The 12,464-nt window shown below is 38.2% G+C and overlaps 1 protein-coding gene across 4 annotated transcripts in view; it reads left to right on the top strand.

The window, feature by feature from the left end:
- Positions 1 to 12,464, top strand: part of METTL8 (methyltransferase 8, tRNA N3-cytidine) — a 117,414-nt gene that overhangs the window by 18,669 nt on the left and 86,281 nt on the right. For 3 of the 4 annotated variants that reach the window (XM_058549234.1, XM_058549233.1, XM_058549235.1), the window contains one exon: positions 9,106 to 9,164. The exons of the other annotated variant lie outside the window; for it this stretch is intronic. In XM_058549234.1, coding sequence (XP_058405217.1) covers positions 9,132 to 9,164 — 33 coding nt within the window. In that variant the 5' untranslated portion in view covers positions 9,106 to 9,131. Of the gene's footprint in view, positions 1 to 9,105; positions 9,165 to 12,464 lie in introns of those variants that run through there. 4 annotated transcript variants of the gene reach the window in all.

The following is a 12,464-nucleotide window of genomic DNA, read 5'->3' as shown; positions in this document are numbered from 1 at the left end:
GTTGCCTACAAGATCATAAATGCAAACAGGGCACTGAAATCAAGTAGCAGTTACATGTTTGCTCATGTTGATTTTATTTTTAGATTATTATCATTAAAAAAACACAATTTTAAAATTTGTCATAGGACCTTAGTTTGACAAGTCCTGTTTTAATAGATGTGTCTAGTAGAGGATTGTTCCTGAAGAGCAAGGGATGTAGATCTATTATAATGACCTTCTGAAGATTAAAATGAGGTGGTAGATAGGAGTCCATGTTTTAGCTTTTTGTCCATGCTAAAAAGTTTCTCTTTCGTAGGTATTCATAGCCTTGTGGTTTTAGCCACACTGTAAGAGCCTCTCATTCAAAGCAGGGTTTCCTTCTCAGTGTTACAGTGTTACTATTTTTGTTACACTAGGTGACATGGGTTAGCAAACTCAGAAGGCCTAGTTACTAACCAGTACCTTCTATCTGTCTTCCCTTCCCCTTGTTTCTATTAAACCCAGACTTCAGCCACATCAAGTTCATCAACCTCCCCCCACTCCCCAATCCTTCCTTCTACTCTCTCCTCTTTATTTTTTATTTCTAGTCATTTTGGGCTTACTTTATGGTCATCATTTATATTCTCCCTCAATTCCACATCGTAAATCACCGCTACTTTCTGTACTACCAGCCTGAATAGGCCTAATCTAGATAAAACCAAATATTTAGCCCCAGACTGCCAGTGGTAGAGGAAATTACATAACTGCTATATCAGTTAGGTTACTTTTGGTTGGAGAGAACAGAAAACGCAGACTAGCTTAAACAATTAAGAGAATGTATTGGCTTGATAACTGAAAAAGCCAGAGGTGGGACTGGCTTCAAATGAAACTTAATCCAACTACTAAACCATGGGACCTAACTTCTTTTTTTTTTTTTTTTGTGAGGAAGATCAGCCCTGAGCTAACATCCATGCCAGTCCTCCTCTTTTTGCTGAGGAAGACTGCCCTGAGCTAACATCTATGGCCAATCCTCCTCCTTTTTTTCCCCCTTTTTCTCCCCAAAACCCCAGTAGATAGTTGTATGTTATAGTTGCACATCCTTCTAGTTGCTGTATGTGGGACGCCGCCTCAGCATGGCCAGACAAGCAGTGCGTCGGTGCACGCCCGGGATCCGAACCCGGGCCGCGAGTAGCAGAGCGCGCACACTCAACCACTAAGCCAGAGGGCCAGCCCCCCTAACTTCTTTTTATCTTCCCAATTTTCCTTCTTCAGAGTTAGCTTCATCCTAAAGTTGTCTCATGCCATCCTAAGGCCAGGCCCATTCATGGCTTCAAGATGGCTTTTGTTATGGACTGAATTGTGTCCTCCTCCACAAATTCATATGTTGAAGCCCTAACCCCCACTGTGACTGTATTTGGAGATAGGGCCTCTATGGAGGGAATAAAGCTTAAGTGAGGTCAGACAGGTGGGGCCCTAATCCAGTAGAACTGTGTCCTTATAAGAAGAGAAAGAGATGCCGGAGATCTGTCTCTCTCACCACAAGTGTGCAAGAGGGAAGGCCATGTGAGGACACAGCAAGAAATCAGCTACCTACAAAACAGCAAGAGAGGCCTTACCAGACACCAACCCTGATGCCTTTTGATCTCGGACTTCTAGCCTCCAAAACTGTGAGAAAATAAATTTCTATTGTTTAAGCCACCCAGTCTATACATTTGTTAAGGCAGCCTGAGCTGACTAATACAGCTTTCAACAGCTTCAGGGCTTCATGCTTCCTTTTTCATGGGTAACAGTTATGAGAAATCATCTTTGTCCCAAAATCTCTAGCAGTAGACCTAAGATGCATTCTGTTGGACAGATTTAGTCACATGCTCACCTCTGAACCAACCACTATGCCCAAAGGTTTGGAATGTGCTGATTGGTTTAGCATACGTTATACAGTCTACCTCTGGCTTTAGCCAGATCCACTGGGGCTTCTTTGCAGACTCATAGATCCCAAGTCCATGAGCTATTGGGAGTGGGGAGAAAACCAATAAATGATCACTAATTTGAGTTGCAGCTTCAGATGGGCCAATTATGCTGTTGACATTCCTTTACTCAAATCTTATTAGTTTCCTTTGCCTTTTTTTTCTGTTCCTCCTTTTCTCAAGTTCCCTTCCTTGCAGCTTCTTCACAAAGAAGAGAACATTGGGAAAGGACTCTCTTAACAATCTTCCCTTCCATTACAAACTTACCTGTTCTTACTCATCAGAGGATGAGATTGTTCCCTCATACTTTGCATAGCTAACATGTTTTCTGTGTACTTATTCTGCTTCTCTTCCTCCCACTCCTTGAAACTTGTTTGTAGACAATCCATCTCTTTCCAGTATCTTCAGTCTTTTTTTTTTTTCAACGTTGGGTTTTCTCTCATCCTACAGAGATACTCAAGATTCTCTGCAGCTTAATGAATACTCTTCTTTGACCTAGGTGACCCCTCAAAATATAGGCCAACTTCTCTCTTTTCCTTTCCATTGCCTATCAGAGACGTCTAAATTCACTACCTCCCCTACTCCATTGACCTACTTAATCCTCAATTCTGCGTTCTGCTGGCACAACCAGAATTCAAATCACTTTGATAAAGATCATTGTTGATCTGTGCTTCCAAAACCAATTACTTATTTTTAGCTTCTCCTCTTTTATTCTTTAGTATTTGATCACATAAACTGACTCCTCTTTCTCTACCTGCTTCCTAAGTGTTATGTTACCGTGAGTTCCGTCTGTCTCATTTTTTTCCTTGATCAATTCATCATGACTTCAGCCACCACCTATAAACCAGTGACTTGTCTCCCAAATCTACATCTAGTGCCTACCAATTACCTGAACTCATTTCCAATTACCTGTTGGGGGTATCCATTTGAATATATTGTGGGATCCTTAAAATTTGTCTTATGCAAAGTAAACTTACTTTCTTCCCTTCCCTACCCCCATCCCAACATTATCCACCTTTTGTCTTATTCTGATTGAATACTACCCAGCTACCCAAGCCAGAAGTCTTGGCTCATATTTGGCTTCATCCTGCTTTCACATCTAGTCATTTCAAAAAATCTATTGATTCTGCCTCTTAAGTGGGTCTTGACTCTGCCCCTTCCTTGATTCTCATGCCGCTGTTTTCTTCGGCTCTCATGATCTCTGACAAATTCTTATTGTAGCCCTCTTCTAATCAATTCTGTATAGGAATGGTTCTCAATCATTGATGTGCATCAGGAGCAGATGTGAAGATTTCAAAAGCTATAGGTGCTCCAGTCCCAGAGCTTTGATTTTCACTGGTCTGGTCTAGGGCCTAGTGATTAGTAGTGTAAGACCATCATAACAATCTTTATAAAATACCAATGTCATCATGCTGCTCACCTGTTAAAACTCTTCATTTGTCGGCAATACCTATAAGAAAATACTTAAAGTGCTTAATTTGGTATACATAAAGATTCCTCACTATCTGGCCCCTGCCTAACTTTCTAGTCTTATAAACACCTTTCCACCCCAGCCCCATTTTCCCCTCATATCATAGGCTCAAAGCATACAAAATTACTTTTTTTAATAAACTTCTAATTTTAGAACAGTTTTAAATTCACAGAAAAATAGTGAAAATAGTATAGATAGTTACCATATATTTCATACCGAGCTATTATTAACATCTTACATTAGTATGGTATATTTGTCACAATTAATAAACCAGTATTGATACATTATTCTTAACTAAAGTCCATAGTTTATTTACATTTCCTTAGTTTTGACCTCATATCTTTTTTCTGTTCTAGGATCCTGTCCAGGATATCACATTATATTTAGTCATCATGTCTCCGTAGGCTACTCATGGCTCTCACAGTTTCTCAGATTTAACTTGTTTTTTGATGACTTTGACAGTTTTGAGGAGTACTGGTCAGGTATTTTGTAGAATGTTCCTCAATTAGTGTTTGTCTGATGGTTTTCTCATGATGAGACTGGGTTTGTGGGTTTGGGGGAAGAAGAAGATACAGAGGCAAAGTGCCATTCTCATCACATCATATCAAGAATACATACTATCAACATGACTTATCTCTGTTGACATTGATCTTGATCACCTGGCTAAGGTAGTGTTTATCGTGTTTCTCCACTGAAGAGTCACTTCCCCTTTCCAGACTGTCCTCTTTAGAAGGAAGTTACTATGCACAGCCCACACTTAAGGAATGACGCATTATGCTCCACCTCCTTAAAAGTGGAGTATCTACATAAATTGGTTGGAATTCTTCTGCACGGGAGATTTGTCTCTTCTCCCCCATTTATTTATTTATTCAGTCAATTATTTATATCAGTATGGACACATGGATATTTATTTTATATTTTGGGTTATAATCCAAAACTACTTTACTTATTTTGTTGCTCAGAGTGTTTCAGCTTTGGCCATTGGGAGCTCTTTCCATTGGCTCCTGTGTCCTTTTGATATACCCTTATTATTGTGGGGTTTTTGTGGGGGGTTTTTTTTTGATGACTTCCTTGCTTTCTGGCACTATAAGATGCTACAGGCTCATCTTATATATTGCCTGCCCCAATCCTAGCATCAGTTATTTCTCTAAGGAGCCCTCATTTCTTTTATTAGAGGATGGTATTAGAAACCAAGATCTGGGTGGTAGCTGTGCTTGTTGCTACTGGGGTGTTGTTGCTTCTAGCGCTCTCAGCTGGCAGAGTAAGGAAATACATGTGTGTATACTAGCCCGTGTATATACACATATCTACAAATATTTCTATATATAACATCTGTATTTATATTAAGATAAACATGAGTTCATACTGATGACTTCGATTCTAATTCATTACCATATAGATTAGTCTGGCCTTCTCCCCTTGCTTGTCTGTAATCTTCTACTCCCAGTGAAAAACCTGGTTCCCACCATCTCCTATCTATTTCTTAATTGTTCTGTTTCAGTATATTTGTATAGAGGTTTGAGAATTGTTAACCCTTTATCAACTAGAGTACAGTGCTTATTACAATTATTGCCTTTAGTCTTACTCTACTGATTTCCAAAGTTACTTAGTGTCTTTTTCCAAATTTCTTTTTGTTCCCTGAATATACCATACACTTTCACACTTCTTTGTGTTTATTTGTGATAATATCTCTGCCCAAGATGCCTGGCTTTCACCCTTATCTCCTTGGAATATTGCCACTCATTCTTCTAGACCCAGCACAGATGTTGCTTCCACCTAGCCACTACCAACAGACTTAATCATTCATTCCTCTGTGCTCTAATAACACCTTATTCCCCACCTCTGCTACACGTGTCAGGACTCTTTGTTTGCATCTCATTCTTCTTTACTTGATAGTAAGGTTTTTCAGGGCAGGAACCAAATAGATTTGTCCCTGGATTCCCAGGACTTAACAGTAATGGATATTATATGTTAGAATCCTCTCAGATGAAAATAACAGAAAACCTAATAGTGGCTAAAATATATAAGGATTTATTTTTTTCCCCTAGCAAGAAGTCCAGAGGAAGGTGGTAATCATTGCTTGACCTGTTCAATAATGCCATCAAGAACCAGGCCCTGGGGCCGGCCCCGTGGCTTAGCGGTTGAATGGACACACCCTGCTACTGGCAGCCCGGGTTCGGATCCCAGGCGCGCACTGACGCACTGCTTGTTGGGCCATGCTGAGGCAGTGTCCCACGTACAGCAACTAGAAGGATGTGCAACTATAACATACAACTATCTACTGGGGCTTTGGGGAAAAAAAGGAGGAGGATTGGCAATAGATGTTAGCTCAGGGCTGATCTTCCTCACAAAAAAAAAAAAAAAAGAACCAGGCCCTTTTCCTCCTCTGTACACAGCATCACTGTGTAGAATTTACACAGTGCTATAACTTCTGCCTACCTAAGTCCTACATTCTTTTGAAATTATGGAAATACATTCATTTGGACACTTTTATTCACTAATGTTGTATTTCAGATTTTTGGTATCTAACATTCATTTATGAATTGAATCTTTTATAATATTCCAGTTTGTGCCAGGGCAGCCTTATTGATACATTAGTCCAAACATGACTGGGTAAATCCTACATACAGGTACAAGCTTCTCCTGCCATCTAGTGTACCTAGGGATAGAAACCTTTGCAATAAATAGGAAAACAGAAGTCTCATTAAGGGCAAAACTCCATTGATTTCATCCATATGAGTTTTTACTAGAACTTGTAAGGACTGAAAACGCATAAAGTATACCCCTTATACCTTTAATACCCTTTCTCAGCCCACTAAATCTGATGAGTGCCTCCAGAAGTTACTATAGCACACACAAATGTGAAATGCCAGGTGGATGAGCTAAAACAGATTTCATCCTGGTCCAGCATGTTTTTGGAGACAATTTCCAGAGTAATTAGAACAGTCTACTCTTCAGATATTTAGGAGTGAGGCAGCTTTGAGATGGATTTACATGAAATCCCTTCAAAGAATAGCTTGTGTGTCCCAGTAGCCTCTTTTTGTGTGAGGGAGTACATGGTGTGGCCACCTTTAAGGGTCGTCATGGAGAGCGAACACTGACCATGAGATCCCCATTTTGAAGCTGCAGAGTGACTGACGTCATAGTGCGACAAAAGTGCTCTGCAAATACTTACTGTAATTATTGTTGTTGTTCTGTTCTTGCTAATAACCTTATTTATACCCTGAAATTATAATCATCCAAAGAAAGATTAAAACAAGATGTATGAGTTGCCTGAGCCATTTGCCTCGCAGATGGTCACTCTCGGAGTCCTCTGAAATTGCCAGGGTTAATTGAAGCTTCAGTTTTCACCACAGCCTAGTTGAGACTTAAGTGTTTCTTACCTGTTGGCTTTTGCTATCCAAAACAGTACAACAATTGCACTTTAATTTGCTCTCATTAATGCCAGCCTCTCAGGTAATGTTTAGTGCAGCTTTATCTAGATGATGTTTGTTCCTCTGAATGAAACCTTTGTACCAGCTTCCCAGCTGAGAAGAAAAGCTAAACAGTCACAAAGGTAAAAACATGAATGTCTCACTAATTTATATATTTAAAGGATGCTTCAGAACCCAGGGAACATCGAAGGGGAGTTAACTTTTAAATGGAGGGCAGGCATGTAGTGTATGATTAACGGCAGTTTCTTTCCCTGAGATTTCAGTGAGCTGAGACAACTGGGAATCATTCTTGGGAAGCCTTACAAATAGTTTGTGCTCAGAGCCAGCGAAGTGCTCCAAGGATAGTACACACACAGCAGTACTATTTGCTCTAGTTCTTTGGTTCTCCTCTAGTAGTGTTGAGATGTGAGAAAGCAATCTTAGGATCAAGCAAGCAATAGCAAAGGAAATAAGTCCTCTTTGCCTCCACCCCTCAGCTATATAAAAGGAAAAGACCAGTGAAAAGAACCGGATATTAAATGTTACATTATTTAAGTGATGCTAGAGCACTTAGCCTGAATCTTAAGATTTGGGTACTGGAAAGAGGTTAACTATGCTCTCTAAATCTGGGGACTGGTGTCTCCCAGTGGCATTGCTTGCTATTTGAATAAGGCCCAAGAGAAGAAACAGGAGAGGACTTCTGGGCCTCCTTAAATCAGTTACAACAAATTAGCAACCCCAGTCAAGACTGGAGAATCAGTACTGTGATCCTTCTTGCGTGTGTGGTGTATAAAAGTAGAACACAAATGGGTGAGAGTATGTATGTGAGTAACAAAGATGTTAACAAAAGAAAAAAAAAAAGGTAGAGTGTGGGCTCTCCAGTTAGACTACTTGAGTTCAAATTGAAGCCCCATCAGTTATTGGTTGGGTGACCTTAAGCATGTTACTTTACTTCATCCTGTATGGGTTTTTCCTCTGTAATATGGGTATAAAAATAGTACCCCTTGATAGGGAAATAGAGGTTAAACAAGATAATACATGTAAAGTGCTTCAAAAAGGGCCTCACACATGGTAAATACTTAACTTTTTTTTTTTTGACGGAGGAAGATTCACCCTGAGCTAACATCTGTGCCAATCTTCGTCTATTTTGTACATGGGTCACTGCCACAGCATGGCTTGATGCATGGTTTAGGTCTGTACCCTGGATCCGAACCCCTGAACCCAGGCCGCCAAAGTGAAGTGCACGGAACTTAACCACTATGCCACAGGGCCAGCCCCTTAACTTTTTTTTAATTGAGATTTACATGAAAGATAAATTGGGATTGGTGCTTTACTTCCTCAAAGATTTTTTCAATTTGCAAAATATAGTATGGAATATTTAACTAAAATCATCCTTTTATTTAAAAAGTACTTAAAACTGTTAACGCTACAAAAACAAAATTTGCAATTATTTAAGAAACAGTTTTTCATGTTTGTGACATGAAATATCCTTGTATGTACATTTTACCTATTCTGGTAGAATATGTTATAGTTTGTTGATACGGTAAGGCAGATGCATGAATCATTGTGAAAAGGGCTTCACTTTAGTGGAAAGCAAAGCATCTACCCAAAATTTGGAGGTGAGGCAGAGATCTCTTCCCCACATGTTGTCCTTCTATACCAAAGCCTCTTCTTTTGCTATAGCACAATGTGGTGGTACTGGTGGGCCCAGAAAACTGATAAGTATTAAAACCATCTCGGGGCCGACCCGGTGGCGCAAGCGGTTAAGTGCGCGTGCTCCGCTGCCGCAGCCCAGGGTTCACCGGTTCGGATCCCGGGCGCGCATCGTCGCACCGCTTGTCGAGCCGTGCTGTGGCAGCGTCCCGTATAAAGTGGAGGAAGATGGGTATGGATGTTAGCCCAGGGCCAGTCTTCCTCAGCAAAAAGAGGAGGATTGGCAGATGTTAGCTCAGGGCCGATCTTCCTCACAATAAATAAATAAATAAATAAAACTATCTTTTCCTTGGCTTGCCATACTATGTGTGGAACCCAAGTCATTTTATCCATTTGTTCTTTTCCTTGCATTCTAAAATAGTCAGCTCTTCATGGCATACCTTTGTATACTTGATAGCATAATAAATGCTATTGATAATGAAATTCTGTCACTCTGATAGTTATGTGAACTTCAGTTCCTTTCTGGTTCTGTTCCTTAGTGAATACTTTAGCCAATTAACTATTCATGACTGAGTCTTGGCATTGACATCTCAGAGGGCCATGGCCCTAAAGTCATGCTCACTGTGTTTCATTTTGACCTTGACAGGACTTGAGAGGAAGAACCACCATAGGATGGTGAGCTGGAAGTGGGAACCTGTAGGCAAAGTAAGTAAAAGAAATACCACTTGATTATATGGGCTAGAATTTGATATGGCAGAATAAGTTTGACCCAAGTTAAGTGAAGGCTCAGGACTACAAACCTTTCTGCTGCTTCCAACAGTAAATAAAAACTCAAACATCCTAACAAGGATTTGTGGAGATTTGTGTTGCCTTCATATTTCTCTACTCTGAACTGGAGTAATTGGAGTAACTCAAACTAAATACCAGCCTTAGCAATTAAAGCACACCAAGACATGCCTAGAAAACTTACCCTTTTAGATAGCCTCAAGTTTTCTTCCTGACAAACCTTGATAACTTGAAACTATAATGAGAAGCATGAAGTTTGTGGGAAAACTGCATTGTAACAATGTGACCAATATTCAAACCTTTATTTTTCGTACAAGTGTACTACTTATCTAGGTTATGCTGGCCTCATAAACAAATTGGAAAGTGTTCTCTGTTTTCTGAAACAGTCCGTGTAAGATTGGTGTTATTTCTTCCATAAATGTTTGATATTCACTAGGGAAGCCATCAGGGCCTGCAGTTTTCTTTGTAGGAAAGTTTTTTGTTTTTTATTGTGGAAGAAATATACATAAAATTTACGGTCTTAAGTTTCTTTTTTAAGTGTACAGTTGAGTGGCATTAAGTATATTCACATTGTTATGCAAACATCACAGCTATTTATCTCCAGAACTTTTTCATCTTCCCCAACTGAAGCTCTATACCCATTAAATACTTAACTCCTCATTCTCCCCTCCCCCAGCCCCTGAAAACTACCATTCTACTTTCTGTCTTTCTAAATTTTTGACTACTCTAGGAAATTCATGTAAGAGGAATGATACATTTGACCTTTTGTGATTGGTTGATTTCGCTTAGCATAATGTCTTGAAGGCTCATCCATGTTGTAGCATGTGTCAAAATTCCCTTCTTTTTAAAGGCTGAATAATATTCCTTTTATGTATATAGCATATTTTGTTTATCCATTCATCTTTTGGTGGACACTTATAAACATGGTGTACAAATATCTCTTCAAGTCCCTGCTTTCACTTCTTTTGGGTATATATCCAGAAGTAGAATTGCTGAATCATATGATAATTCCATGTTTAATATTTTGAGGAATTGCCGTACTGTTTTCCGTAGCAGCTGCACCATTTTACGTTCCCACCAGCAATGCACAAAGGTTCCAATTTCTTCACATCCTCTCCAACACTTGTTATTTTCTGTTGTGTCTGTGTGTGTTTTTTTGTAATAGCTATCCTAGTGGGTGTAATATTTGTTTTGTTTTTAGTTACAAATTTAATTTGTTTAATAAATTTAGGACTGTTTAGATTTTTTCTTGTGCTGTTTTGGTAAGTTATTATTGGTAAATTGTGTTTTTTAAGACATTTATCCCATCTACTAAATGGAATAAAATTTTTCATAATATCTCCTTATTAGCTGTTCAATATTTATAGGGTCTATCTCCTTTTCATTCCTGTATTAGAAATTTGTGTCTTCTGAAATACAAGTGTTTGAGATCAGTCTTGCCAGAGGTTTATCAGTTTTGTTAATCTTTTCAAGGAACCAACTTTTGACTTTAGTTTGCCTTGTTTTGTCCCTTTTCTATTTCATTGATTTCTGCTTTTATTTTTTATTACTTCCTTCTTTCTACTTACTTTGCATCTAATTTACTGTTTTTCTAGTTTCTTAAGATTGAAGCTGAGATCATTGATTTGAGGTCTTTCTTCCTTTCTAATAGAAGTGTTTAAAATTATAAATTTTTCTCTAAACATTGCTTTAGGTGCATCCCATAAATTTTTATATTTTAAGATTTCATTATTATTCAGTTCAACATATTTTCTAATTTACATTAAGATTTACTAACTCATATAAATCTTTGACCCATAGGTTATTTAGAAATGTGTTGCTTAATTTCTAAATATTTGGGGATTTTTCCAGATATGTTATTATTTTAAGTTTGGATAAAAAAGCAAGAATCAACAATATGCTCCTATAAGAGAAGCACTGTAAATGTAAATACACAAATACATTTTAAAAAAAGATATACCAAACACAACACTGCATAAGACAGCTGGTGGGGTATATTAATATTAAACAAACTAGACTTCAAGAAAATGACTATTACCAGAGATAAGGAGGATATTTATTATTGAGTCAATTCATCAAAAATATGAACATTTAATATTGTTATGGTCAGAAAGCATACTCTGTATGATTTTAATACATTGGAATTTATTGAGGTTTGTTTTATAGCCCAGCGAATATGGTCTGCCTTGGTAAATGTTCCACGTTCACTTGAAAAGAATGTGTATTCTGCTGCTATTAGGTATAATGTTCTTTCTATAAATTCATTTAGATCAAATTGATAATGTCCAATCTTCTACATCATTATTGATTTTTTTTTCTTTTTTTTGAGGAAGATCGGCCCTAAGCTAACATCTGCCAATCCTCCTCTTTTTGCTGAGGAAGACTGGCCGTGGGCTAACATCCATGCCCATCTTCCTCCACTTTATATGGGACTCCACCACAGCATGGCTTGACAAGCGGTGTATCAGTGAGCGCCAGGGATCCAAACCGGTGAACCCCGGACCGCCGCGGCGGAGCACCGCACTTAACCACTTGCACCACCGGGCAGCCCTTCCTTATTGATTTTTTGATGGTTTGTTTATGAATGTTGTTGTATTTATTACTGAGAAAGGAGTACTAAAATCTCAAAGTATTACTGTGAATTTGTTAATTTCTCCTTTTAAAAAGTTCTGTCCATTTTTGCTTCATGTATTTTGAAATTATGTTATTAGGTACATGCACATTTAGGATTCTTATGTCTTGATGAATTGGTTTATCATTATTAAATGTCCCTTTTTGTCTCCGTAATAGTCTTTTTTTAAAAAGTCTACTTTGTCTGTTAATATATCTCCACGAGTTTTTCATGCAGTGTTTACATGGTATCTCTTTTTTCAATTTTAATCTATTTATATCTTTATATTTAAAGTGGTTCTCTTATAGACAGTATATGGTTGGGTCTTGCTTTTTCATACAAATTGACAATCTATGTCTTTTAATTGAGTCTGTTTACATTGAATGTAATTGTTGATGTGGTTGGGTTTAAATATGCCATCTTGATATTTGATTTCTAGTGGTCCCATCTGTTTTCAGTTCCTCAATTCTTCCTTTCGTGCCTTCCTTTGGGTGAATGGAATATTTTTAGCTATATCCCTTTGTGTATAAATACTTCAAATAAAATACTATTTATCCATACAGTTTCGTTATGCAAATAATATCTTAGTTAAACTTGTATTCAAATTA

This window comes from Diceros bicornis, chromosome 10 (assembly GCF_020826845.1).
Source record: "Diceros bicornis minor isolate mBicDic1 chromosome 10, mDicBic1.mat.cur, whole genome shotgun sequence".
NCBI lineage: Eukaryota > Metazoa > Chordata > Mammalia > Perissodactyla > Rhinocerotidae > Diceros > Diceros bicornis.
The sequence above is the reverse complement of the archived record's forward strand: the minus strand, read 5'-3'. Positions and strand labels throughout refer to the sequence as shown.